The 25,630-nt window shown below is 47.0% G+C and overlaps 2 protein-coding genes across 6 annotated transcripts; one reads left to right on the top strand and one right to left on the bottom strand.

The window, feature by feature from the left end:
* Nucleotides 1-1,074: 1,074 nt before the first annotated feature.
* RPL15 (ribosomal protein L15) lies at nt 1,075-3,639 on the bottom strand. The gene is made up of 4 exons (XM_006074113.4): nt 3,502-3,639; nt 2,908-3,090; nt 2,647-2,783; nt 1,075-1,429 (listed from the first exon to the last, which is right to left on the bottom strand). Exons 2-4 carry the CDS (start codon nt 3,077-3,079, stop codon nt 1,124-1,126), a joined length of 615 nt encoding a protein of 204 aa, XP_006074175.1. The 5' UTR covers nt 3,080-3,090; nt 3,502-3,639; the 3' UTR covers nt 1,075-1,123.
* Nucleotides 3,640-3,649: 10 nt separating this feature from the next.
* NKIRAS1 (NFKB inhibitor interacting Ras like 1) lies at nt 3,650-23,627 on the top strand. 5 transcript variants are annotated; one of them, XM_006074115.3, is made up of 4 exons: nt 3,650-3,784; nt 11,932-12,042; nt 17,690-17,931; nt 23,085-23,627. In XM_006074115.3, exons 2-4 carry the CDS (start codon nt 11,949-11,951, stop codon nt 23,325-23,327), a joined length of 579 nt encoding a protein of 192 aa, XP_006074177.1. In that variant the 5' UTR covers nt 3,650-3,784; nt 11,932-11,948; the 3' UTR covers nt 23,328-23,627. The 5 variants fall into 5 exon arrangements, with proteins under 5 accessions (XP_006074177.1, XP_006074178.1, XP_025128347.1 ...); XM_006074116.3 differs by having other exon boundaries at nt 3,668-3,788; XM_025272562.2 differs by having other exon boundaries at nt 3,765-3,897.
* Nucleotides 23,628-25,630: the final 2,003 nt, after the last annotated feature.

The raw sequence follows: 25,630 nt of genomic DNA, 5'->3' as shown, positions 1-25,630 counted from the left end.
TGGAGGCCAACTGAACTTGCATTGACACCAACCATGAGTTTTCTCAATAGCCTTTTAAGAATGGAGTGACTTGACCCTAGAGAACAGATTACACTTAGCAATGATACTTTTAAATATAACCACCCCAATTTCCCCCATCCCCTAATGTGGCTTAGAGAGTTCATGATGGTCACAACTAATACTACAGAGAAAACATTGAACTTTTGGATCCAAGTTTTTCCTATCGTCCTACACTTGAAGGGATCTGATGAACACCAAGCTCGCAATCCTATCACTACCTTACAAACCTTAGGGCTAATTAACTCCCCCCTCACTTATCTAATGTTCTATTTCCATCAGTTTTAATCAACACCAGTGTAAATACGACCATCTGCACGAAGTTCAGTATTCTACAGATCCCAAAGCCCGAACCAGGAGCTTTATATGAACTTCAGTGGTACCATGGAGGCCAAGGCCATTTAATTTAGGTAAACCAGGATTTGATTCGTCAGAACCCTCTTGCAACAGGTCTATTCAATTCTCTTAAAAATGGTGGCATTACTTTACTTTTTGCCTTTCAGAAGCAGCAGTTACACAAATGTAGTATTAGATTAAGCCTAAATGTGGGCCCTACTCACAAATATCATTATTTTTCTGCATATGATCATGAGAAAGGATCAGGACACCCTTCACATTTCCAATGAAAATCCAACTGAAAACGTTGTCCCTGCCAAACTCCGTAAAACTGCAGAGTGTTGCATCACCCCAATAAGCTGCAGGTCTCACCACATGCATCAACAAATCTACAGGGTTAAGCTTCTGCACTCCTCTTTTACAGAATTTTACACCTATTGTACCAAACAGCACTTTAAACACAGACACATCAACTCCCTAATAAAGCAAACACAAAGGCATTTCCCTTATTAAAAACAAGATACACCATCACTTCATATACACTTATATGTGTAAGTAACTTCAATAAGTCTTCAAACAGTATTGCACTTTAACTTTCATAATTTGACAATGCATTCAATGAAGCAATCTGCAGACAATTAGTTTTAACAGACAAATTAAAAACACTTTTAAGCAGACAAGAACGTCCTCAATTGTTTATTAGGTAAGAACTTTACAAACATTACGTGTATTAGCGGTAGCGGTGGAGCTGGAGAGTATTGCGCCTTCTCCACGCTGCACGGCGAGAGCCACCAATAGTGTGGTGGAACTTGTGGCCCTTGCCCAGGCCGCGGCTCTTTCTGCCTGCAGACGTCAGCCCCCGCATCTCCCTGTGCTTATGGACTGGTTTGGTGATCCACTGGGTGTCAGGGTTTCTTCTGATAGCTTTATGGAATGGATCAATGAGGATAACCTCAAAGAATTTGTACGTAGAATCTTCACCAACCCAGTAGGAATTCAGGACCCTCAGGGCCCCACAGTGGCGGCCAGCACGCTCCTAGGACAGGAAACAAAGGCCCAAGGTCAGCCTTCCACACATCCCAGGAACAAATCAGTCAGCAAATTCAGTAGACAAGAGACGAAGGCTTCTGACTTAAACTACTCAAATACTCAGCATCTCCCCTTAGGCTGGGACCCCAAGTAGAAGGAAGACTTACTAGAAAATAACACAACATGCTTATTTGAAACCTTTCTTATTACCTTCTTGCCAATTAAGGTGTGAAATATTAATATCTAGCTAACCAAACTTAGTATTCTGGAACCCTGCACTTTTCTAGTACAAGAAGGGTTAGCAAACTTGAGAGAATTCTGAAGGCTACAAAGGTCTCTTGCATGATCTTCTATGCCTTTTCTTTTAAACAAAATTCTTTTAGCTTATGGCGGGCAACAGGCCCATGTTGGCCAACCTCTTCAACAGAGCATAGCTTAATTTACTAGCCAAGAAAGACAATTCATAACCAGTAACACCTGGGGAGACTTCCTCTTTAAGATGTTTAATTGCCCTTTAAAAGTTTAGGCTCCACAGGTTCACATTAATTTATATGACCTATGAGAGATTCCCAAATGAAAACTAAACTCTGGTAGCAACTCAACTAGATTGCATGTTTGTGCTTAGTCCTTGTCTTTGCAACTTTTTTGTGGCCCCAACTGTAGCCGACCAGGTTCCTCTGTCCACAGGATTTTTCACGCAAGAATACTGGAGAGAGTTGCCATTTCATCCTCCAGGGGATCTTCCCCACCCAAGGATCAAACCTGTATCTCCTGCACTGCAGGCAGATTTGTTTACCACTTAAGCTGGGAGGAGGGTCGGGGGAGATGGGCGAGAAACCCTTTTCTGTATCATGTCAGAACCTAATTCCACCTACTCATTTATGTGTTAGAAAATGGGAATTCTATCATTACAAACCAAACTGGATGACACCTAACACAATGTTATGTATCTCTCTTCCCCTTACAAAAGGCTTTATCTCCCCACGTGTCCAATTTTAATGTTGATGGAGAGTTGTCTTAAAAAAAATACTGCATCTATAAAGATCTGCACTTTTTTCCCTAAGTAGGTGTTGGAAAAAATTTACTGAGGTTATCAAGAATAAAACTCACCAAGCCACGTTTCAAACACAACAGGGCTCACCTAGGTACAAATAAACCACCGAACAGCGGCCCAGATCCTTCTCCATCACCTCCAGCAGGTGACCAGCACTCAAAGTCTCTTACCTCCGCAACCGACTGCAGGCTTCGAGCAAACTTGAGCTGGTTGACACCATGGTGGACAGGCTTGCCGTAGGTGGCACCCTTAGGAACTGGGCGTTTGCGGCCCCCGCGGCGCACACGGATCCGGTATATGACATAGCCTATTTGAGTGGAGGGCACGGAGGCCGTGAGGGTGGAGGCCTCGGGGCGGGTTTCCCACGCCGCCCCCTCAGGCGCGTCCCCGGCCGCCGGACGGTCAGCGCCCCCCGCCCCGGGGCCCCTCACCTTGTTTGGCCTTGTAGCCCAGCCTGCGCGCCTTGTCGGGCCGGGTGGGGCGCGGGGCGCGGTGTAGCGCCGAGAGCTGGCGGTACTGCCAGCAGCGCACCCGCAGCAGGAAGCGCATCACGTCCGACTGCTTCTTCCTCCACAGCTCCTGGATGTACTTGTAGGCGCCCATGTCGGCTGACCCTGGGGACACGCGGGTGTCAGCACGCGCGGCGCGGACAGCCGCCCGCCTCAGCGCCCGCAGACACAAGGCAGGCGCGGTGACGGCGCGGCGCGGATCAAGACGCCTGCTCCTCCCGGCCCGCCGGCCTCGCCTTCGGACGCCCGAGGCCCGGCTTCCCGGACCTCAGCCCCCGCGCGTCCCTCTCCTCCGCGCCCCGGGCCCAGCTCGGGTCCGCGCCGCCATCACCGCATCCCCCCCAGCCCGCTCCGGGGGGCCGCCTTTCCGCGTCCGCGCTGCCCCGCGTCGCAATCGAACCCGCGCCGCGCAGGGGGCAGGAGAAACTCCCAGGACGCAGGGCCCCCAAGCCTGGATGGCCGACGCGAAGGGAGATCGGCGGCGGATGAAGCGGCGAATATCCTGACGCTGCCTACCTGATGGCTGCCGCCTGACGGAAAGGACTGAACCTTTCTCCCACAATCCCTTTGGCGCTCCGCCCCCTCACGACAGGGAGCCTCCTTCCGTTGGAAAGCGGCGGTGGCGCAGGGCCTCTTGGGATATGTAGTTCCGGCAGCGAGCCCGGGTGGGCGGAGTTCGGCCAGGATTGGGCGCGACCTGCCTCAGGGTCCCGCCCCCTGCTGCCCGGGACGCGCGCCTCAGAGCCGGCGGCGACCGTCCGCGGCGAGGTTCGGGCAGCCGAGCATCTGCGGCTGAGAGGCAGGTTGGGGGCGGGGCTCCCGGGGCCGCGGCGCTCCCGGGCGGGTTTGCTGGGGGCTGCCGGCGCCCCCTCTCCCTGGACGGACGCGCGCACAGGCCGGGGGTCCCGCCGGGTGGGTCGCTGGAGGCGCGGGGGCTTCGCGGCGGCGGCTTCGCCCCTCCCGGAGCAGTTGGGGTCGCACACCCCGCTCTGAGGGGTTTCCTCCAGATGGGGTTGCGGGGGCGCGGGGCGGGGACGGGGCCCGCCCGGGTGGCGCTTTTCCTGCGTGCAGGTTTGGCCCTGGGTTTGCTCCGTCAGAACCACGGGTTTGGTTTTTTGGGTTTTTTTTTTAACCTATTTATATACCACAATCTGGTCGGCAGGTGCGAGCGTTTTCGAGGGTGGGGAGAAGCCGAGAAAATGCAGACATTTTGTGTTGCGTTCTTCATTGACAGTTTATATACTGGCTTTTCTTTTTTTTTTTTTTTTTTGCACCTCCAGAATATTTTCATTTTAGAGAAATGAAGTGGTTTAACTCTTTTACACATTCTAAGTTGAAATGGGGCGAAGGTGTAGGAGACTCCTTTGTCGTCTAAATTAACGGGTTTGCTTGGTCTCCAGCCCCGTTCCCGATCTTGCTTGTTTTCTTGCCTGGTTGCAGTGGTGCCCTTGGAAAAGTCCTGACAGGGGCTGATTTACGAAGTGCCTCGTGTGCGCCCAGCTGCTGGGAAGGTGGCTGGGGTCGTGGCAAAGACTCTAGCTTCTTGGAATAGGGCAATCAACATACATATATTGTATTCTGTGGTAAGTGCTAAGGACAGACGTTGACAGGAGCGAAGCGGTAGGGAGTATTGGGATGGGGGTAGAAATTTCGGCCGGAATCTTCAGGGTGACATTTGAGGAAAGACTTGAGCCCCGGGCCCTATCTCGGTCAGAGGGAACAGTGCCAAGCTGGCGAGTGCCTGCGTTAATAAAACAGCCGTGTGGCTGGAATCGAGCCACGGGGGAAACGAGCAAGCGACATCAAAGAGGTGGAGCTCCTTATGAGGACTGTGGGTTTGCAGGCTTTCTGAGATTGGAAACCGCTGGAAGCGTTTGAGCAGAAGGGTGACTTCATGTGACCTACATTTTAAAAAGGATCGTTTGGGGGAATTCTCTGGCTCTGCAGTGCTTTCAATGCTATGGCCCGGGTTCAGTCCCTGACTGGGGGGAATTACTAGAAGATCCCACAAGCAAGCGCAGCCAAAAAAAAGAAGATCATTTGAGGCTAAAAGGAAGAAGGAAAAAAGTGGCCAGTTAGGAAGTTGTGTTCATTTTTCTATTGTTGCTGAAACAAATTACAGCAGCTTCACAGACTTAAAACGGTACCTATTTGTTGTCTTACAGTTCTGTAGGTCAGAAATCTCACTAGGCTAAAATCGGGTTGTCTCTTTGGCTGTGTTTTCTCTTAGAGGCTCTAGGGGAGAATCCATTTCCTTTCTTTTCCAGCTTCTAAAGGCCACCTGCATTCCTTGGCTCCTTACTTCTTCATTGGCAAAACCAGCATTGTAGCATCTTCAAATCTCTGTCTCTTTCTTTCTGACCCTCTTGTCCCTCCTTGTAGAGACACTTGTGATGATGTTGGGCCCACTCAGATAATCCGGGGTGAACTCCCCCTCTCAGGTTCCTAATGTAGTCACAGCCTCAGAAGTCTTGTAACCTAGAAGTCCATGTAAAGAACACTCACGGACTTGGGGAATATGACACGGGCATCTTTGAGAGACCACGTGAGAGAAGATGGTGCCTTCGGCTACTTCATTAGTGATGGAGGCGCTAACTGGTCCAGCCATGGATGTGTTCCAAAGATAGACGGTTTACTGATCAGATGTGGGGTGTGAGAAACATTAGTCAAGAACTATGGCAACCCACTCCAGTACTCTTGCCTGGAGAATCCCATGGACGGAGGAGCTTGGTGGGCTACAGTCCACGGGTCACAAAGAGTTGGACGCGACTGAGCGACTTCACTTTCACTATTGATTGCAAAGTTGGAATCATCATTTGGAAAGAGGATTCTGGCAATGTAATTAATCACCGCTAATTTCTTAATTAGGTTTTGCAGTTTTGTTTCTTAATTTGCAGTGTCTCATGTAGTAATTTTGCAAGATTTGGATTGGTATTTTCAATTGATTTTGAAACTTCTGGGGGCAGTGATCATTTCTGGTTTTGTGCTCTGCTTTATCCCTAATGCTTGTCATTATGGTGTTAAGTGTTAGTGGCTCAGTTGTATCCGACTCTTTGCAATCCCATGGGCTGTAGCCCGCCAGGTTCCTCTGTCCATGGAATTTTCCAGACAAGAATACTGGAGTGGGTTGCCATTCCCTTCTCCAGAGGATCTTCCCAATCCAGGAATTATGGCAATCCCTCAGTAAATATTTACTGAATGAGTAGAAGAATGGTAAGCTGGAATGTGCTTATTGTATTTACTATGTGTAATGTTGTTTGCAAAACCCTTAAGTATATATTTATGTAAGTAAAATGTATTCATATGTGGCTAAGTGCAAGTGCTGCACACAGTCCATTACATTTACATAAACCAGTGCGCGGGAGTAGAAAGTTTCCTCCTGCTATGCTTACATGGTAAGATCCCTAACATCTCTTTATGAAGTCAGCAGTGTTTCAGTGTTAATATTTTTCTGGTTACATAAAAAGTTGTATTTTACTTTAAAACTGGAATGATTTCCTTAGAACAGCGGTACTGACAATTTGGGGTCGTCAGCTGTCTCCAATGGCTCTTCAGAGAGAATACTGACAGGGCTCAGTGTTTTCAACAGGATGGATTAGATCACATTTTTATTCTCTAGCCATGTTATTGAAGCCTGGAAGACAAACCAATATGTATTTAAGACTATCGGACTTTGTCTGTTAAGCACATTTTCTTAGTCATTTATTAATCCATCAGAGTATTAGGGGTGCATAGATCCCAGATTGAATTTTATTGTCCAGCAGTTTCTTAGGGTAGGGACTGTACAAGCATCCTTAGCTACCGCTTTGGGTGTTAACCTCGTGTTGACATGGTTTCTGGGTAAGAAGTATCCGCGCTTGTAGCTTCAGTGTTAGAAGGAGCCTTGGAGGTCAGCTGTCTAGTCTGGAGCCTTTCAGACTTTTCAAAACCTGGTTTTAGTAAGCAGCTTGGCCACCCTGTCTCTTCCTGTGACTCCCGGCCCATTTAGGGCATTGAAGACGACCTCCTTTTATATTTGGAAGGAAATGGTGCATATTTATTATGTTTGGGAATTATGAAATATTATAATGCTTAGAGAACTAAGCTTTTAGTAATTTTTGTTTGTAAATATGAGTATATATAAATAAGTGTGAGAACAGGTTCCTTGTATGTCATGAGAGTCCCTGCCATCATCATGCATAGAAAATGAAGTGTTTTTGTGTGTATTTAATGTTATTCATTCAGAATCTTACCTTAGATGTTAATTTTTTTGAAGGATTCATACTTTTAAGAAATGAATTTTATAGAGGCATGGTTGACGTACAATATTATATGAGTTTCAGGTGTACAACAGTGATTTGCAGTTTTAAATTATATTCCATTTATAATTATTAGAAAATATTGGCTATATTCCCTGTGCTGTACAATGTAGCCTTATAACTTATTTATTTTACACACAATAGTTTGTACCTCAGAATTCATGTTTTTTTATTTGATGATAAAGCAGGTCACTGATCTTCAGGTTTATGTAGTATTATTGTTTTCCACGTGAAGACAGCTAAGAACCTGGACTGTTTCAGGTATGTTTTAAGTAATCACACTCTCATCTTTGTTTTGTTTTTGGTGTAAAATATTTACCATGGTCTGTTCTGTTCTCTTTCTTTCCTTCTCTCCTTCCTAAAAAACCTTAAAATCCTTATCTAGTGTCTGAATTACCTCTTTTTCAGTTCCTTTTGCTGTTTGCCCTTGATAAAGTTTCCTCTGAGGTATTGAAATAACTCCTGCAATTTCTTATACACAAATACAAAATAATGCATATTTTTAACATACTTTATCTGCCAGTCACAAGTGATTAAAGTACAATTGTAGTGTACCACTTTTAAAGCAGATAATTAAGACTACTTCCAAAGAGTCTCAGGAATATTTGATTTCTGGATTTCTCAGGAGTCTGTCGATTTCAGCATTTTCTCAGTTTTGTACAGTCCCTAGCACTCATACCCACCTCCCTTTCACAGAGTCTATTGCTGTTAATCATTGGACTTTTTTTTTCTTCTTAAAACAGCGGCTTCCCTCAACTACAGTATGTACCTACCCTTTTAAAGCACTTGAATTTTTTTTGAAGGTTGGTATAGTATGTGGTAATGGGGGACTTTTTTGATTGAACAGTAAGGGGAGAAGAGGTGAGGATTGGTATTTACAAATTCTGTGGGACTGAGATGTTTTGGAGCAAGGGAAGTAACAGTAGAAAATAGTAGAAAAATCAGAATTTAGATTCCAACGGCAAACTTTTCTGACAACAGAAATAGTTTGTGCTGCCATCAATTTCTTGTTCTCTTCTCTCATAGGTGGCAACTTTATTTAAATTTTAACTATTACTATTATTTTTTTTTAATAATTCTCACTTGGCATGCAAATCCCATTAAAAAAAAACTTATTTGGCTGCACCAGCTCTTAGCTGCAGTATGTGGGATCTTTAGTTGTGGCATGCAGGTTCTAATTCCCTGACCAGGGATCAAACCCAGGGCTCCTGCATTGGGAGCACAGAGTCTTAGCCACTAGACCACCAGGGAAGTCCCAAATTTTAACTAATACTAAAAACCCTTTGAAAGAAAGATTCAGTAGTATAACTTACAGAAGACCACAATATGGAAAGAGGGTAGAATCCTATGATAAAGGAAATGACATTAATCACAAATTCAGAAGTATCTGTAGAAAACTTAATATAGGCCATAGTCGCTGACATAGGTGTTACCATACCATAGACGATTAGTGTTACACCAAACCCTGCCCTTATAAAGACAGACTGAGAATTTTTCTGTTGCAAGTACTCTGAAACTGAAAAGAAAGTCCCCTAAGAGAAGTGGTTCTCCTGGAAGTAGGTGATAAATATTCTTGGGAAGATTTCTCAGAAAGATTGAGAGCATGCCACCTAAGAAATAATGGTTATATCACGTAAGTGATGATTATTTATCTACTGGTAAAATGTAGCATACCGCTCTGGAAATGAGTACTGTGTTCTTACTGCACTATAATAATATTAGCTTTAAAATGTTCCATGTGGTTAGTGTTGTGGCTGATTTGGGTTATACATAGTTGTAGACTTTGACAATCTATGACAAAAGAAAGAATATATACAATGGAGGAAAAAAAAGTCTCTTCAGTAAGTGGTGCTGGGAAAACTGGATAGTTGCATATAATAGAGTGAAATTAAAACATTCCCTAACATAATATACAAAAATAAACTCTAAACAGACTAAAGATGCAAGATTGAAAACTATAAAACTCTTACAAAACATAGGCAGAACACACATAGGCAGAACACTGACATAAATGTTAGCAATGTTTGTTTGAATCTGTTTCCTAAGGCAGAGGAAACAAAAGGAAACAAACAAACGGAAGCTGTTTAAACCTGAAAGATTCTGCTCAGCAAAGAAAACCATTGACAAAATGAAACAACGTACTGAATGGGAGAAAATATTTGCAAATAATATGACTGATAAGGGTTAACATCCAAAATATAACAGTTCATTATCAAAAGACCCACACAATCCAATTTAAAAATGAGTGACGGATCTGAATAGACAGTTTTTCAAAGAAGACACAGGTGGCCAACAGGCACATGAAAAGATGCTCAGCGTCATTCATCATCAGAGAAATGCAAATCGGAGCCCCAGTGGGGGATCACCTCTCATCTGTCAGAATGGCTGTCATCAGGAGGTCTCCAGATGGCACGCGGTGGTGAGGAACTGGGGAAAAGAGGACCCTCCTCCACTGCTGACGGGAGTGTAAATCAGCGCGGCCACTGTGCAGAACGACACGGCGGCGTCTCAGACCTAAAAGCAGAGCTAGCACGTGAGGCAGCACTGCCACTGCTGGGTCCCCTTCTGAGAAAACAAAACCACGCGTGTGAAAAGACACACACACCACAGTGTCCACTGCAGCGTTACTACAACAGCCGAAACACGGAAGCAACCGAAGTGTTCATCCACAGGTGAGTGGATAAAGTAGACACGGTACACACACGCAATGGAATGTTACTCAGCCAGAAAAAAAGAAGGACGTTTTGCCATTTACCACAACGTGGGTGGACCTGGAGGGTATAAGAGACAAGGACAAATACTGTATGTTATCACTTACGTGCAGAATTAAAAAAAAAGACTAGTGAGTGTAACAGGAATGAACTCACAGATCCAGACAACAAGCTAGTGGTTGCCATAGGGAGAAGGAAGGAGGGGGCAATGCAGGAGGAGGGGGTTAAGAGGAACAACTGTTATACAACTTACGTAAATATAATCCAAAAGGGTATATTGTACAGTACAGGGAATATAGCCAATCGTTCATAATAACTTGATGGAGTATAATCCATAAAAATTTCGAATCACTCTGTACACTTGACACTAATGTTGGAAATCCGTTCCGCACCTCGTGCGTGCTCGGTTGTGTCTGACTGCAGCCCTGTGGACTGTAGCCTGCCAGGCTCTTTGCGTGGAATTTCCCAGGCAAGAATACCACAGAGGGATCTTCCGGACTCAGGGATTGAACCCTCACCTCTTGTGTTTCCTACATTGTCAGGTGGATTCTTTACCACGAGTGCCACTTGGGAAGGCCCAAGGAAATCGGCTATACCTCAGTTTAAAAAAATTACAGACTTTGAGAAAGTAGAGAAGGCTGATGGAAAGTTCGTTTTCGCTTAGTGTTTTAGATCTTGGTTAAAAACGAGTGGTGTGCGACATGCACATATAGAAAGATGTCCATGGATCTCCCTTATCGGATGCTTATTTGAACACGTTTGTTGTTTTCTGCCTTGGAGTTGTGGCATCCTTTTTAAGTCAGAGTTGCCGCATGCTCCACACTTCTGATTTTGTTGTTATTTAGTCACTCAGTCATGCCCAACTCTTGTGACCCCACGGGCTCTATCCCTCTAGGTTTCTCTGTCCATGGGATTCCCAGGCAGGGATACTGGGGTAGGTTGCATTTCCTGCTCCAGGGGATCTTCCCAACCCAGGGATCGAACCCATGTCTCCTGTGGTGGCAGGTGGGTTCTTTACCACGGAGCCCCCTGGGAAGCCCCTCCACACTTCTAGGTAAGGGAACTGGAGGACATGATGATTAAGGTTTGTGTTGGAAGGTGACAGCAGGCAATGTGGAATCTGAATTCTCTTGGCTGTTTTGTTGTAGTTAATGAGTCTTTTTTCCGTTTCTGCCTTGTCTTCTGTTACCTTGCCTTCTGGAAGATAAAAAAAAAAAACCTTGAGGAAAATTCAATAAAATGTTTGTTACCTGATCTCTCTCTTCCTTGGATATGTGAGGAAGCAAAGAGGAATGAGTTTTCCTTTTCTTTCGGTTTAAAGTGCCTGAGCAGTTTTTCTAGCATGAAGAACCGTGACTCAGAAAGAGTTGTGACTAAGACAGCCCCAATCCAGTGTCTTCCTCTCCTGAGAAAAGGCCTACGCTGGCGTTGATGGTGTTAATGCTTCCTGTAAAAAATGACGTCCATTCTCTATCCAAATTTTTAATGATGTCCATTCTCTATCCAAATTGTTATCTTCATGGCTCCTTAAAGTTTTACTTAAATGCTTGTTTCTCCAGGTAGACATTGATGAGCAGGCAGTCTTTCAAGGATTGGATTTATCTAGGATTCTGTTTGGATTGCTGTAGACTTAATTAATATTAAAATAGTCTTTAAGATGTCTCTATTCTTTTTGAAAACAAGCGTGTTTATATGTGTATTCTTGCATTTCTCTAGGTTACCTCTGCAGGGATATATACTGAACCATAGCACTGATTGCTCTAAGGGAGCATGTGGGAACCAGGGAATGGGGTTTGGAAGAATAAACTTTATTCTGTATTTCTTTTTTATACTTGAAATACCCAGTATCCCCCTATGTACATATTACTAATTACATTGAAACATAGAAAAAGGAAAGGATTTTTTTTTCTTTTAAAGATCTTCTCTTCTCTTCACAGCGATCTCTGAAGAGAAGATGGGGAAAGGCTGCAAGGTGGTGGTCTGTGGCTTGCTATCTGTGGGGAAGACGGCGATTTTGGAGCAGCTCCTTTATGGGAATCATACTATTGGTAAGATTTTTTTTCTCTAGTTTCTCTGTAGGCTCTGGGAACTGGTTGGGGTCTTTGGTTGGCCGCGCTGACCTAGAGATGGGTGAGCTGTCGTCTAGAGGGACCAGGAAGGTTGTAGAAGTCGACAGAGACTGAAGGGGGACGTAGGGGCAAGGAGAAAACGTTTTTGTATTGTCGACATTCAAGAGTGCTCGCACTTACTCTATTAAAACAGGAGTTATAATAGGCAAGACAGTGTTGTCTGTGGTTTCCAGTAGAGTATTTACATCATGAATAGCAGTCTTGGAGTCACAGACTACTGACTTCAGGATACACTGATCCCTCATTCTCATTTCATACACGACTTTCCAATACCGCTGAATGGGTTTTAAGAATGGAAGAGACAGCTGTTTGCTGCAATATGACCTACTTTTGTGAATTGGATTATCTCATTCATCTATGCGTTCATTGAGTTAAAAATTGTTCTGTATTTCCTCTGTGATCCAGCCCATGATGAGGCCTCTCTGGCTTTAAGGAGGTCACAGACACAGCTGAAGGAAATGAGGCTTCTCTTAGGTAGAATCATGGATCTTTGAAGTGTTTGTCAGTGGCAAGAACCCTGGAGCACTTTTCTATCTTATTTTTATTGACCATTTTGATGAGGTCTGATTCTCTTCTACCTTCTTCCCAAAATAATATTTAACAACTCTGGTTAACTCCACATTCGGTTTTTATCATGATGTGCCTGCGTCAGAAATTCCGAAAACCTTTTGATTTCCCCAAAACCATCGCTCCTGTCATAAATGCTGCATTAACGGTTCTGAATTTTTTACCCTCAGATTCTAATTTGTACAAAAAACAAATTATGCCCAAGGGGGAAAAAAGAATCCCTTTATCCTGTCAAAACCCCCACAGCTTTTGTTTATGTAGGCTATGTCTTACGACATTTCTATTACATTAGAAATTAAAACTGAGGAAAATTTTAAATGTACTACTTAGAGTAAGAACAATAAATTTATTACATGCTAAGGGAACACATTTTTATGAAAAATAATTATATTTTCAAAAGCAGTTTAGTGAGAAGATGATTGTGGATTTACACTTCTGAAAATCGAATGTCCAGCCTAGTAGGAGGCGGCTGGGTTAGCGTAACCGATTGTGTCTGCATTCAGCCTGCTGTTGTGTGCTGGTTTAGTCGAGATAGGTGAAGAGCATCTGGCCCCACACAAGTATGACTGAAAAAGATAGGAGTATCTCAATAGCTTTGCAGATAGTTCAGGATTTGCTTGGTATGTCACTGAAGCTCGGCGGTGGTTATGCAGTGTGAGCCCCGGAAGCACATCAGTGAGCTTGTGTTACATTAGAATCACGTTGCTCTGTCTTGCACATCAAATGGGTTTTTTACCCAAGCATGGTTTTTTATCATGAACGGGTCATTTGGAAAATACTGGTTAACCTAGATAAGCAGATCTTCCGAATAACATTTGTTAATGTCATCACCAATGTCATTGCCATTGGGAGGCTATCAAGTTTATGCCAATGGATAGAATTCTCCTTTTTGCTTGAAAGCTCACAAATCTTATCATTAACCACATATATTGTCAGTTATTTTTCTTGAAACAATAGATTCCATTTATTCATCTTTGAGAAAATGTCTGTCAGATACCCAAAAACCCATGGTTTTTTGTGTGTCATTTAAAAACAAAAAAGCCTGGTTCAGCTTGCAACTCGGACACAAGAACTTTTCCTCCAGTCACCGTTATTCATTAAGTGAACTACTTAATGCAGACTTCCCATTAATCACATAGAATACTGAAAAGATAAAGATACGTACTCAAAGATTGGGATTTAATAAATTTGGTAATTCTTCCTGCTTTCTCAAGGACACTCTTAAATGCAATTGGCTTTTTCTCTTTAGAGCAATAGGAGGTGGTGAGGAACGCAGCCACTAACACCGTTGGTGCCCCTGCCTGAATTGGTACTAAAGCCAACACTGGTTTTACCCACCGTTACTTCTGCATCATCAGCAAATGTCAACATAGTGCAAAAGGTGAACGCCTTAGTATTGTTACGAAAGAAGTTTTGCCCATGTTGTTGTGTGTGGTTGCTCACTCGTGTCTGACCCTTGGCCCGTGTGGGTTCCCTGGAGGGAGGCCTCGAGGGATCCCTGGCAGACCACACTTTGAGCTGCTGGCACCCGTGGGTGTTCTCAGCTGAGCAGCATCATGCACCGTGTCTCCTTTCTTCTTTTTCTGTTGATGGAGGCTAACATTTGCCCTGTTTATTTCTTCAGTTTGTTTACACCTTTCCTAACTCTTATGCATGTCCTGATGTCTCTGTCTCCTGTGAGGTCTGCTGTGTCAGATAGCGCCCACCACGCGCACGCGCGCTCTTTGCTGAGGCCTCTGGGACCTGGCACCTCTCGGCCTGTTGCACAGCTCTCACCGCACGACTTCCCTTGGCTTCTTTCTTCTCTCTGGGTTTCAGTTCCCGTTTCTAGACCTGTTGTCATCTTTTGTTTACGCCCTTCTTCTGCTGGAGCACATCTTCCAGTCCTTTCTTTGGGTGAAGAATGTTTCACGATGAAGTGGGGCCCTGGGCGGTGACAGCCTCAGACGGCCCTCTGTGCCCAGGCACAGTCGCGACCCTGGGGCTTCCGAGCACAGCTGTTTACTGTTGTCCCTGTGGCTGTCTCTGCTGGAGACGAGGCTTCGGTCCCGGGGTCGGGACGATCCCCTGGAGAAGGAAATGGCAGCCCACCCCAGTACCCTGGTCTGGAGAATCCCATGGACAGAGGAGCCTGGCGGGCTACAGTCCATGGGGTCGCAGAGTTGCACACGACCGAGCGCATACACGCTGAGGTGGTTTTCCGAATCTAACGTCTTTCTGTGATCACATGCTGTCTTTTAAATGCTTTGGCTACACCGCATGGCGTGTGGGGTCTTAGTTCCTGACCAGGGATCGAACCCTCACCCCCTGCGTTGCACGTGCCGAGTCTTAAGCCACGGGACCTCCATGGAAGTCCCAGAACTCTCTTTTTGGATGCTGGATCTTCTGGCCTAACCCTCTGATGTTAGTTTCTCCTCTCCTGTTTTCTGTCTCGGTGTTTGGTTGTACTTTATGGGGATTTTCCTCATCTTTACGTTTTGGCCCTTATATTCAGTTTTCACTTCTTCGTATCCTGTTCTTATTTCATGAATGCACCATCTTATCTCTCTAAGTGTGGTATTTGGTAGTTTTTGGTTTGTTTTCTTCTCTTTGCACAGTCTCTTTCTTTCCAGGCTCTCTTTCCTGCTTTTTGGTCTCTTTCTCAGGGGTCTGGTAACCCTTGGTTGTCTGCTTAGTAATTAACAATGGCGAACTGAAAAGCTAATTTAAAGCTCTGAGCACGTGGGTAGGATTTGTGACTTTGCTTCATAATAAGGTGACCTGGGTGGGGCATTTGTTATTAATAGTTAACCCTAGAGGTTAGCATATTTAGGGTTTTTAACTTTTTCAGTGGTCAGATTCCCCAGATCCCTCTGCCTAGAGGGTGTAGAGCTGGACCCACAGTGTGGGAGCAGGCCACGGACTTGCCCGTTCTCACTCTGCCCTGTTTCCATCCTAGCAGCCTCTGTTTTGTGCTTTCCAGGAGTGCAGCTTAGTCTCCTGCTGGGATGGGGCAACATGGAGTGGGAGAGGCGATCAGAGAGCTGGCGAGGAGTCTGACTTCACACGCTTTATAGGATGACAAAATCTCAGAAAGTCTAAGCCTAATGGGAGGAAGGGAACCAGACTGGCTTTTGGTGGATAAAACATCCACCATGACCAAAGTCTTGGTAGTTTTTGTTTTAAAATTTTTTTGTAATCAAAGCCCTGCCAAGTTTGTGTCTTCATGGACTTCCTATCACACTAGTCACTGAAATTCAGAGTGTTCATCTTCTCATCTTAACCTCCTTGTCAGCAAACTGTTGTTGAATACTTGCCGTGTACACCAAATGGGTGTTTCTCTCAAGGAAGTTATGGACGAGTTGCAGAGACAGAACGCACCCAGATGGAGCAGAGTAAGATGCCCGTTTCAAGGCTCATCATTCCCGGGAGCAGGGGGTTGAAATCAGGGCGCCAGGCATGAGCTCACTCACTCATTCATTCCACTCAGATGATCTCTGAGGACTTTCTACATCCGTAAGTCAATTTGTTGGTCCTCAGAACTAGAGAGAGATTAGCCACAGTCCTGGCTCTCGAGGAGTTTACCCTCCAGTTTTGGAGGGGACAGATATGAAAAGATGGACGGGTGAAATGGTCTTACTGTGCAAGACACAGGAAGCACAGGATGGAGAATAGAGGATAATCCAAAGAAAACCTACAGAGCTGACATTTCAGCAGAGTCTGGAGAGGATGAGGTGTTGACCAGGTGTTTCCTGAGCTGTTGGCATTGGTTTAGGAGAAGGGCACAAGCCAGGGGAGTGGGAGCAGGCGGTGGATTGAGCAGAGCTCGTAGCAGCCGAGGGGCTGGTCTGGGACCATATTCACCTGTACTTCCATCCGTGTTCACCAGGCTTCCCTGGTGGCTCAGTCAGTAGAGTCTGCCTGCAATGCGGGTGACCTGGGTTTGATCCCTGGGTTGGGAAGATCCACTGGAGAAGGAAATGGCAGCCCACTCCAGTATTCTTGCCTGGAGGATCCCATGGACAGAGGAGCCTGGTGGGCTACAGTCCATGGGGTCGCAAAGAGTCGGACATGACTGAGTGACTAACTTTCACTTTCACCCATACTTGCTTCATTCAGAGAGAACACTCAGGACTGAGCAGATGGATGGCGATCACGGGACAAAGCGGGGAGGAGCGACAGGTGTGGGCGGGAGGGTAACAAGTCTTGTCAGTGTGAAGGACATGCAAGACGTCACACAAAAGTGCACAGTAGGTACCTGGGAATTAAGGCCTGGTGCTTAGACCCAGACTGGACATATGCATTTTTGAGTCCTTTAAACAGACCCTGGAAATGGTGGACGTTGTACAGAGAAAAATCAAGATTACCCAAGTCCTGTCCTTGACTCTGATGAAGAAGAAAACAGGGCCACTTAGTTGAAACTACTTTAAAAGTCAGACTTTAATTACCATTTTAGACATTAAGTTCTCTGACTCTTGTAAGTTACTTTTTAAAAATAATAGTAAATCTCATTGCCAAATTTTTATCTGTTATTCCTATATGGAGATATATATTTTATAGATATATATATCTTTTTATCTTTTATTCCTAAATATTCCTATATGGAAGAAAGAATCTTAACTACTTTTCATTTTAAATAAGTTATTAAGTGGAAATATGATTCTTGGGTGTAGTAAATAAGGAACCTAGAAAGCCAACTTGTACATGATGACAAAATACTCAAAAATTGGTAGAGTTGTCCAAAAACTAATAGCTTTTTCAAAAAATGGGGATAAAGTTGACATAACATTATTCGTTTCAGATGAATAACGTGATGATTTGATACTGGTATATACAAAAGTAATTTCCAGGGACTTCCTGGTGGTCCAGTGGTTGCGACTCCGCCTTCTGGTGCAGGGGCTGCGAGTTCAGTCCCTGGCCGGGGAGCTGAGATCTTGCACGCCAGGCAGCCAAACAGCAGAGGCAGCGGGGTAACGGGTGCAGTAAAGGCTTAAAAGAGAACGACTGGCCTCTCGCCCAGGACTGGGGGACTGCGAGACGCTGGAGGATGTGTACATGGCATCGGTGGAGACGGACCGAGGCGTCAAGGAGCAGCTGCACCTCTATGACACCCGAGGCCTGCAGGAAGGCGTGGAGCTGCCCAAGCACTACTTCTCATTTGCCGACGGCTTTGTTCTTGTGTACAGCGTGAACAACCTGGAATCCTTTCAAAGAGTGGAGCTTCTGAAGAAGGAAATTGATAAGTTCAAAGATAAAAAAGAGGTAAGTGGGGCTGTTAAAAAAAAAAAAGCCAACTGTGAATTCTGTTTAAATTGTAGCATGGACTTCCGGGCAATTAAAATGTTTTAAAAGCATTCAGTTGTATTCATAATATCTGTAATCGTCATGACTTTTTTATTCCTAGCCCAGGAAATACAGGACTGACTGGGTTCAACCAGGACCAGAGCTTAACTCTCTGCCTTTGCTTGTTTACATGTAAAGTTGAACTTTAATGACTCCATATCTCACATACATCGTTCATTTCATATCATTTAGGACCACTGTTTCCTAGGACTTTTTATTTTTTTATTGTCTTCTTGGATAAATAGGATTGTCTTCAGCCTTAAAAAGAAAAAAAAAAAGGAAAGAAATGGAAAAAAATGAATAATTACTGGGTTCTATTGACGTACCACTTGAAAATAAGATTCTTACTACGGACTGTGAAGCCCTTGATGATCTGGCCCATGTCTGTTCCTCTGTCCTGGTACCCAGGGCCGCTCCAGGGGCCTGCTTTCTGCACTTTGTCAGCAGGATGGTTCTGTCCCCTTGGCAGTCCTCCTCAGCCACTGGCTCCCCGCCTGGAGCTCTCTTGTTGCAGGCTTTTCTCCAGGTCAAGACCACCTTCTCAGTGCCTAGGGAACTGTGTCATGAACCTGTTAACACCACTGGATGGTCTTAACCTAATTTTCATATATTTTTTCATGTCAAACTTTTAATTTTGAGATGATTGTAGACTCACATGCAATTTTAAGAAACAGCAGAGATCCCTCACCAGTTTCCCCCAATGCTGGTAACACCCTCCAAAACTATTGTAGTCCCTGCTGGCTCAGTGGTCAAGAATCTGCCTGAAATGGCAGGAGACACGGGTTTGATCCCCGAGTCGGGAAGATCCCCTGAAGAAGGAAATGGTAACCCACTCCAGTATTGTCGTCTGGATAATTCCATGGACATCCTGGTGGGCTGCAAATAACAGGGTCACAGGAAGTCAGATACGACTTAGTGACTAAACGGCAGCAGCAGCATCGTAGATGACACAGCTGAGACACTGACGCTGATACAGCTGGGGGGCTTCCCAGCACTGCAGGGGGTCCCTCAGGAGAAGGAAACGGCAGCCCACTCCAGTGTTCTTGCCTAGAGAATCCCAGGGACAGAGCAGCCTGGTGGGCTGCTGTCTGTGGGGTCGCACAGAGTTGGGACACGACTGACACGACTTACCATGCATGCATGCATTGGAGAAGGGATGGCACCCCACTCCAGTACCCTTGCCTGGCAAGTCCCATGGTCAGAGGAGCTGGTGGGCTGCAGTCCACGGGGTCGCTGAGGGTTGGACATGACTAAGCGACTTCACTTTCACTTTTCACTTTCATGCATTGGAGTCGGAAATGGCAACCCACTCCAGTGTTCTTGCCTGGAGAATCCCAGGGATGGGGGAGCCTGGTGGGCTGCCATCTATGGGGTCGCACAGTCGGAGATGGCTGAAGTGACTTAGCAGCAGCAGCAGCTGGACCTCTTACGTCCACATGCGTTCCCCACCCAGCCCTCCCTCCTTAGTCACTGACTCACCTGTGCTCCATTTCAGTAACCTTGTCATTTCAAGAATGCTGACATAGGTGGAGCTGTAGTTTGTAACAAACTGCTGTATGCCAGGACCTTATTTCTCTGATCTGTGCATGAAGGCTGACCCCTTCTATCTGCTGACCCCGCCCCCCACCCGGCTCCTTCCCCAGTCGTCTCCCCTCGACAGCCGCAGGTCTGTTCTCCAGGTCTGTTCTCCGAGAGTCTGCTTCTGTGTCAGGTCATGTGTTATATTTTAGATTTCACATATAAATGATTTCCTGTGGTATTTGTTTTCTTCAGACTTCAGTTATGACAATCTCTAGGTCCATCCATGTTGCTGCAGATGGCATTATTTTGTCCTTTTTATCTATTTATTCCTGCCCGTACTGGGTCTTGCTGCTGCATGGGTTTGCTGTAGTCGCAGCGAGCCGGGCGCTCTGTAGTTGCGGCGCGCGACCTTCTCCCTACACTTCTCCTCCTGCGGAGCCGGCTCTGGGGCGCGCGGGCATAGCTGCTCTGTGGCGGGTGGGATTTGCCTGGGTGGGGGGGGTGGAACGCGTGTCTCCCGCGCTGGCAGGCGGACTGTACCGCCGAGCCGCCAGGGAAGCCCATCTACAGACTTTTAGTGACAGCCCTTCTGCCCTGGCCGAGGTGGTAGCTCCGTGTAGGCGAGTTTGGACCGCAGACGTTTCCCGGGCTGTGGGCCGGCACTGTTCTGGTGAGGGGCCGGGGACACGGGAGACATGAAACAGTCTGCTCCCACAGAGCTGCTGGCGGGAGGCGGGAGGCGGGAGGCCACGCGGGAAGGCCTCCCTCCTGCGGAGACTGTTCGCTGAGATCCAGGACCGGAGGGGCTGCTCCGGGGGGGCGGGGATGGGGTGGGGGTGCCGGCTGAGGCCCCGGGGAGGGGTGGCGGGGAGACGGGTCGGGGGGGAGGCGCCTGTCACGCTGGGGGCGGGCGGGCGGGAGGGGAGGGTGGCTGCAAAAGGAGGACAGGGTGTAGCCTGGGTTAGATGACTTATTTTCATGTTTTTAAGAAAATGAATGTTTGCACATGGTTCATAAAAAGGACTCCAGTGAACTCTGGTTCCCACCTATCCACAGCCATCCATTTCTGGTACCCAAGTGTGTTTTTTAAATATTTTCCCACCTTCCTAGTCGAGGGGCACCCGTGCAGAGTTTCTTCATATAAATACAAGCAAATAGAAATGTACATATTTTTTTCTTATTCTTCTGTTATACCTGAGGTGGCTTATTGTTCTACACCTTGTATTTTTCACGTAATACATCTTGGAGTCCTTTCCCTAGGAGTACTCAGGATTCCTTTAAGTTTGCCTCGTATTCATTGTGTGACTATAGATGTATCATATGTAATTAGCCTCCGGTTGATGGGACACGGGTTATCTCGGGTTATGTGCTATTATGAATCATGCTACAGTGAATAATCTTAGACTTTTATTTTTTTGTGCATACATTTTAGCCGATAGTTGAAGATCCACCAGCACGTTAGGATCTTGAGTTGAGGGTAAAGACAGTGCGGAGTTGCCCTCTGTAGGAATACAGTGAGAGCGCCTGTTGTGCAGCCTTGACAACCCTGGGCTTAAATGTCTGGATTTCGTGACTCTTCTAGGTGAAGGGTGTTTTCGTAGCTTCGTTTTTGCTTCATGTGAAGGAAGCTGAACCTCCTTTTGACTTAGTTTTAAACTGACCGCTCTGTGCTGACTCTGACCGTGGGGGACAAGCTGCAAAGCCGTGCTTTAGTGCAATAGCTCGCTCTCAAGCACACTGACTTTTGGTGGTTAGCACTGAGGAGACCGCGGCTGAGGAGTCTGCACAGGAAGTGGCCTCTGAAGCAGGAGGAAGACAGGAATGAGGGCAAAGAGACAGGAAGGCAAGTGAAGTCGGCGCTTTAAAAAGGAGGGAGTGACCAGGCTGTCAGATGCTGAAGGCAAATCAACAAAGCCGAGAAGTCGTGTTTAAACGCGGAGCACTTCAAAGTCTGCTGGACTGGCTGAGGGGGCTGAGCACAGCAAACACAGCTCGTCAAGAGCCTGGAGTCAGAGGGTAAATGTTCTGTCCCATAGAGGGGGCAGGGCTTCCCAGGGGCACAGTGGTCAAGAACCTGCCTTCCAGTGCAGGAGACACAGGAGACCCGGGTTCGATCCCTGGGTGGGGAAGATCCCCTGGAGAAGGACATGGCAGCCCACTCCAGTATTCTTGCCTGGAGACCACCATGGACAGAGTAGCCTGGCAGGCTGCAGTCCGTAGGGGTGCAGAGAGTCAGGACTGAAACGACTTGGCACACAGCACAAAGCGGGACTGGAGCTGGAGAAGGATGTTGAGAAGGTTTGTTTCTGAGACAGTTGTTTGTGTGCAGGATGGCTCAGTGGAGAGGTGCAGGAGCGAGGGGATGGTTGGTGGAGCGACACCCGATCCTAAAGGGTGGACGTGGGCTTAGAGGATGCGGAGGGCGGTTAGGTGCGGTGGTGGAAGTACACATAAGTTCCCTTCCCGTTGCTTCTGTCTTCTTGCTGGAAGCATGCCGACGGGTCATCCACCGGGCTGAACGCATCCCGACGGGCGGCGCGTGGGGTGACCATGGGCCGCTCGGCGATGAGCGGTGGGGACGGATCGGGGAAGGACGCGGGCGGGGGCGGCGCGGAGCCGAGGGGACCGCCTCCCCACCGCCGGCACCACAGGGCAGGGCCTGTCCCACTGGCCGCAGGGGAGGCCTCTGTGCAGACGCCGGCCGCGGGGACGTCTGCGGGCAAAGTGCGCCGCCTCTGCTGTCGGGAAGAGCAGACAACAAGGATAGGCGCAGGTGAAGCTGGGGGGCGGGGAGCGCGCCCGGAGGGCGGCTCCTGCTGAGAGGCAGGCGTTACAGACCAGCCAGGAAGACCGGGCTCCGGGCGCTGCTCCGTCCAGGCTGGACGGCCAGAGCGCCTCTGATGGTGGGACGGGCCGGGCCGCCCAGGGCTCCGAGCTGTGCCCCCGCCGCCTCCCCACCTCCGGCTTGAGTCAGCTTGGCAGGCGCCTCAATACCCAGATGCCATTTCCTCCCCCGGGCTTTGGCTGCCCTGTGACTGCTGCCTGCGTCGCCCAGCGTAGCGAGTGTTCAGAGAGAAGGCTCACTCGCCCTGCCTTTAACGCACAATGCTCCCGTTGGGGCACGCGCTCAGCAGGTACTTCAGTGCGTGCCTCAGGCACTTTGCTGTGATTTGGATGAACCTGAGTGGAGAGTAAGCTCCCCCGAGTGCAGACCTCTCCTGGTCCGGGCGCCCTGTTGTGTTTTCAAGGACATCTCGCCGATTTCCCAGACAGCAGGTAAGAGCTCAACTGAGACGCAGGCACGCTTGTCAGACCGTGATCTGTACCCCAGGCATTGATTTCCCGTCTCCCTTCCATTCACACCCCAGGCATTTCACAGGTTACAGCATTCCTGTTTTTAACAAAATGCACCGAGGTGGCAGTGAGGTGCTGCCCCGCCGTCTTACCACGCAGGTCACGTCTGAGAAGCGGCCTGTTACACGGTACAGTCTTCCTTCTCCGTTTGGTCTAGGAGCTCCTAAGTGTGACCTCTCCCTCCGTCCCTCCTCCAGGTGGCGATCGTTGTTCTAGGGAACAAGATCGACCTTTCTGAGCAGAGACAGGTGGACGCCGAGGTGGCACAGCAGTGGGCCAGGAGCGAGAAGGTGCGCCTGTGGGAGGTGACGGTCACCGACCGCAAGACCCTCATTGAGCCCTTCACCCTGCTGGCCAGCAAGCTCTCGCAGCCCCAGAGCAAATCCAGCTTCCCTCTGCCCGGCAGGAAGAACAAAGGGAACTCGAGCTCGGAGAACTAGGACTTGAGGCCGCCAGCGTCCTTCAGTCGGGACTGCCTCTAGGTACCTGTGAACGTGTTCAAGCCAGGCCGTTTGTGTCTGCCTTGGTCCTTAGGAAGCCTCTGATGCACTTTCAGTTATCATCAAGTTACTTGGGCTAAGTTGTATTGCCTGATTTGAAATCATGTATTTGCACCCTCATTGTTTGAAACTTGTCCCTGAATTGAGCACCTGTGCCATTACATCACGTTGTACTTGAATAAAGCTTGGCTGTATGCAGAGGACCCGAGTAGCTCTGCTCACCTTTAACCTTTCTCAGAAGCGGTCATCCTGTGTCACTTTATGCAGACTTCGAATCGTCTCATGTCTAGGGTTCTAAAATGACACCTCACATGTGTCCAGATTGGATCACAAACAGTAAACAATTGGAGTACTGAGTTAAGCTAAACTTCATCTGGTGGAGATCTTGCTGAACAGAACAAAATGCATGATTTAACTCTGTCGAAATTATGTTTAGCATGAATTGAGTAGGTGGTGTAAATACGTTCAAACTGGTTCTTCCTTCTTTAGGAAGCTGCTAAACACTAGTAAAGCTTCCGCTGTGAACAAGTCAAAGTTACCATATAACTACTTGGAAAGTAAGCAGCAAGCCACTCAAGTCATTTCAACCATGAGAGCAGTTAACTATTGGTTTTAAATGTGAGATAAGTGGTCCAACAACAAAATAATAATTTAAAAGGTCTAGTAAACAGTAGTTATCTTGAATACTTTCTAAGATGATGAAGCTAAGGGAATTTAAACTCAATTGGCTGTTAAGTGACTGGAAGGCAAGAACTACAGCATATAAGATACAAAACTTACACGATGGCAGCTCTGGCCGATTTATAATTACTATTTCTCATCACTTATTTTTGGTTAAAGAACTATCACTCGGATGGTTAAATTATTCCCTGCCTTCTCTTGTAGTTACTGAGTGTTGAACCTCTAGTTCCCTCCCCCCCAACACAAATACTTTTACAATTATTTAAAGCTGAGACGGTAAAGAATCCGCCTGTAATGTGGGAGACCTGGGTTCAACCCCTGGATCGGGAAGATCCCCTGGAGACTGGAAAGGCTACCCACTGCAGTATTATTCTTGCCTGAAGAATCCCACAGACAGAGCTGCCTGGTGGGATACAGCCCATGGGTCACAGAGAATCAAACTGAGCGACTAAGCACAGCACACAGCATTTACAAGGAATATATGGGGGTAGGGGGCTTCCCTGGTGGTCCAGTGGTTAAGACTCCACGCTCCCCCATGCAGGGGGCACAGGTTCAAGTTCGGGAACTAAGATCCCTCATGCCACAGTGTGGCGAAGAAACCCACAAAAAACCATCCTGCAGTTTGCTCCTCTGCTGAACTCGGCTTGGCTGTTAGTGTCAGCGTGACTATGTTCTTTTTAAACATGTAGTGAATGGATATGAACCTCCACTCTGGACCCTACAGCTCCTCCCACTGTGGCTGTAGTTACTTCTCCACGAGAGCCACTTCTCATGTGGAGATACCAGGTTGGTGCAAATGTGATTCGGACTTGTCACCCCAACAAAACAATGAGCTCTTTGAAGGCAGTGACTATCTTAAATCATTTTATATATATATATATATAGCTTTATATTCTCCCTAATCTAAAGAGGGGAGGGGACGTCTCAGGTGGCCCAGTGGCTGAGACTCTGCTCCCAATAGAGGGGATCCGGGTTCGATCCCTGGTCGGGGAACTAGCTCCCACATGGAACAACTAAAGATCCAGAGCAAACAAATAAATATCAAAAAGGAGATGCTGCCAGCAAGGGGACAGACGGACACGGCGCCCTGAGAAGGACGCGTCAGCTCAGGGGTTCCTGCCCAAGGTGCGCAGCCGGAATCAAGGCACAAGGCAACGTGAGACACTCACATCAAGAGAAAAGCTACAAAAACCCAGATCGAGGCTCTTCAGAAATGGCGATGTCAGCCAAGACCACACACAGAGAAAAAAGGAGCTATCGATTATCACACCAAGTGAAGTGACTCAGAGACAATCTAGTGTCACTAACATGAGGAATCTGAACATGACACAAACGAACTTACAAAACAGGAACAGACTCACAGACTTAGAAAACAAACTACGGTTACCAAAGGGGAAACGTGGGGAGGGATAGGTTAAAAGTTTAGCGTGAACAGACACTCCTACATGTAGAATAGGTAACCGACAAGGACCTACCCTCTAGCACAGGGAACTGTATTCAATACCTTGTATTAGGTTGGTGCCAATGTAACTGTGGTTTTGGACCGTGGATTTTAAATCATT

The sequence above is a fragment of the Bubalus bubalis genome, chromosome 1 (genome assembly GCF_019923935.1).
Source record: "Bubalus bubalis isolate 160015118507 breed Murrah chromosome 1, NDDB_SH_1, whole genome shotgun sequence".
NCBI classification, from domain to species: Eukaryota; Metazoa; Chordata; class Mammalia; order Artiodactyla; family Bovidae; genus Bubalus; species Bubalus bubalis.
The sequence above is the reverse complement of the archived record's forward strand: the minus strand, read 5'-3'. Positions and strand labels throughout refer to the sequence as shown.

Excerpts from the sequence above, each read along its gene's own strand:
- NKIRAS1 (XM_006074115.3), top strand. The coding sequence starts at position 11,949 with ATGGGGAAAGGCTGCAAGGTGGTGGTCTGTGGCTTGCTATCTGTGGGG. Across the intron at positions 12,043-17,689 it reads TTATGGGAATCATACTATTG|GACTGGGGGACTGCGAGACG; the intron begins GTAAGATTTTTT and ends CCTCTCGCCCAG. Across the intron at positions 17,932-23,084 it reads AGTTCAAAGATAAAAAAGAG|GTGGCGATCGTTGTTCTAGG; the intron begins GTAAGTGGGGCT and ends TCCCTCCTCCAG.
- RPL15 (XM_006074113.4), bottom strand. The coding sequence starts at position 3,079 with ATGGGCGCCTACAAGTACATCCAGGAGCTGTGGAGGAAGAAGCAGTCG. Across the intron at positions 2,784-2,907 it reads GGGCTACAAGGCCAAACAAG|GCTATGTCATATACCGGATC; the intron begins GTGAGGGGCCCC and ends CCACTCAAATAG. Across the intron at positions 1,430-2,646 it reads GCCTGCAGTCGGTTGCGGAG|GAGCGTGCTGGCCGCCACTG; the intron begins GTAAGAGACTTT and ends TTCCTGTCCTAG.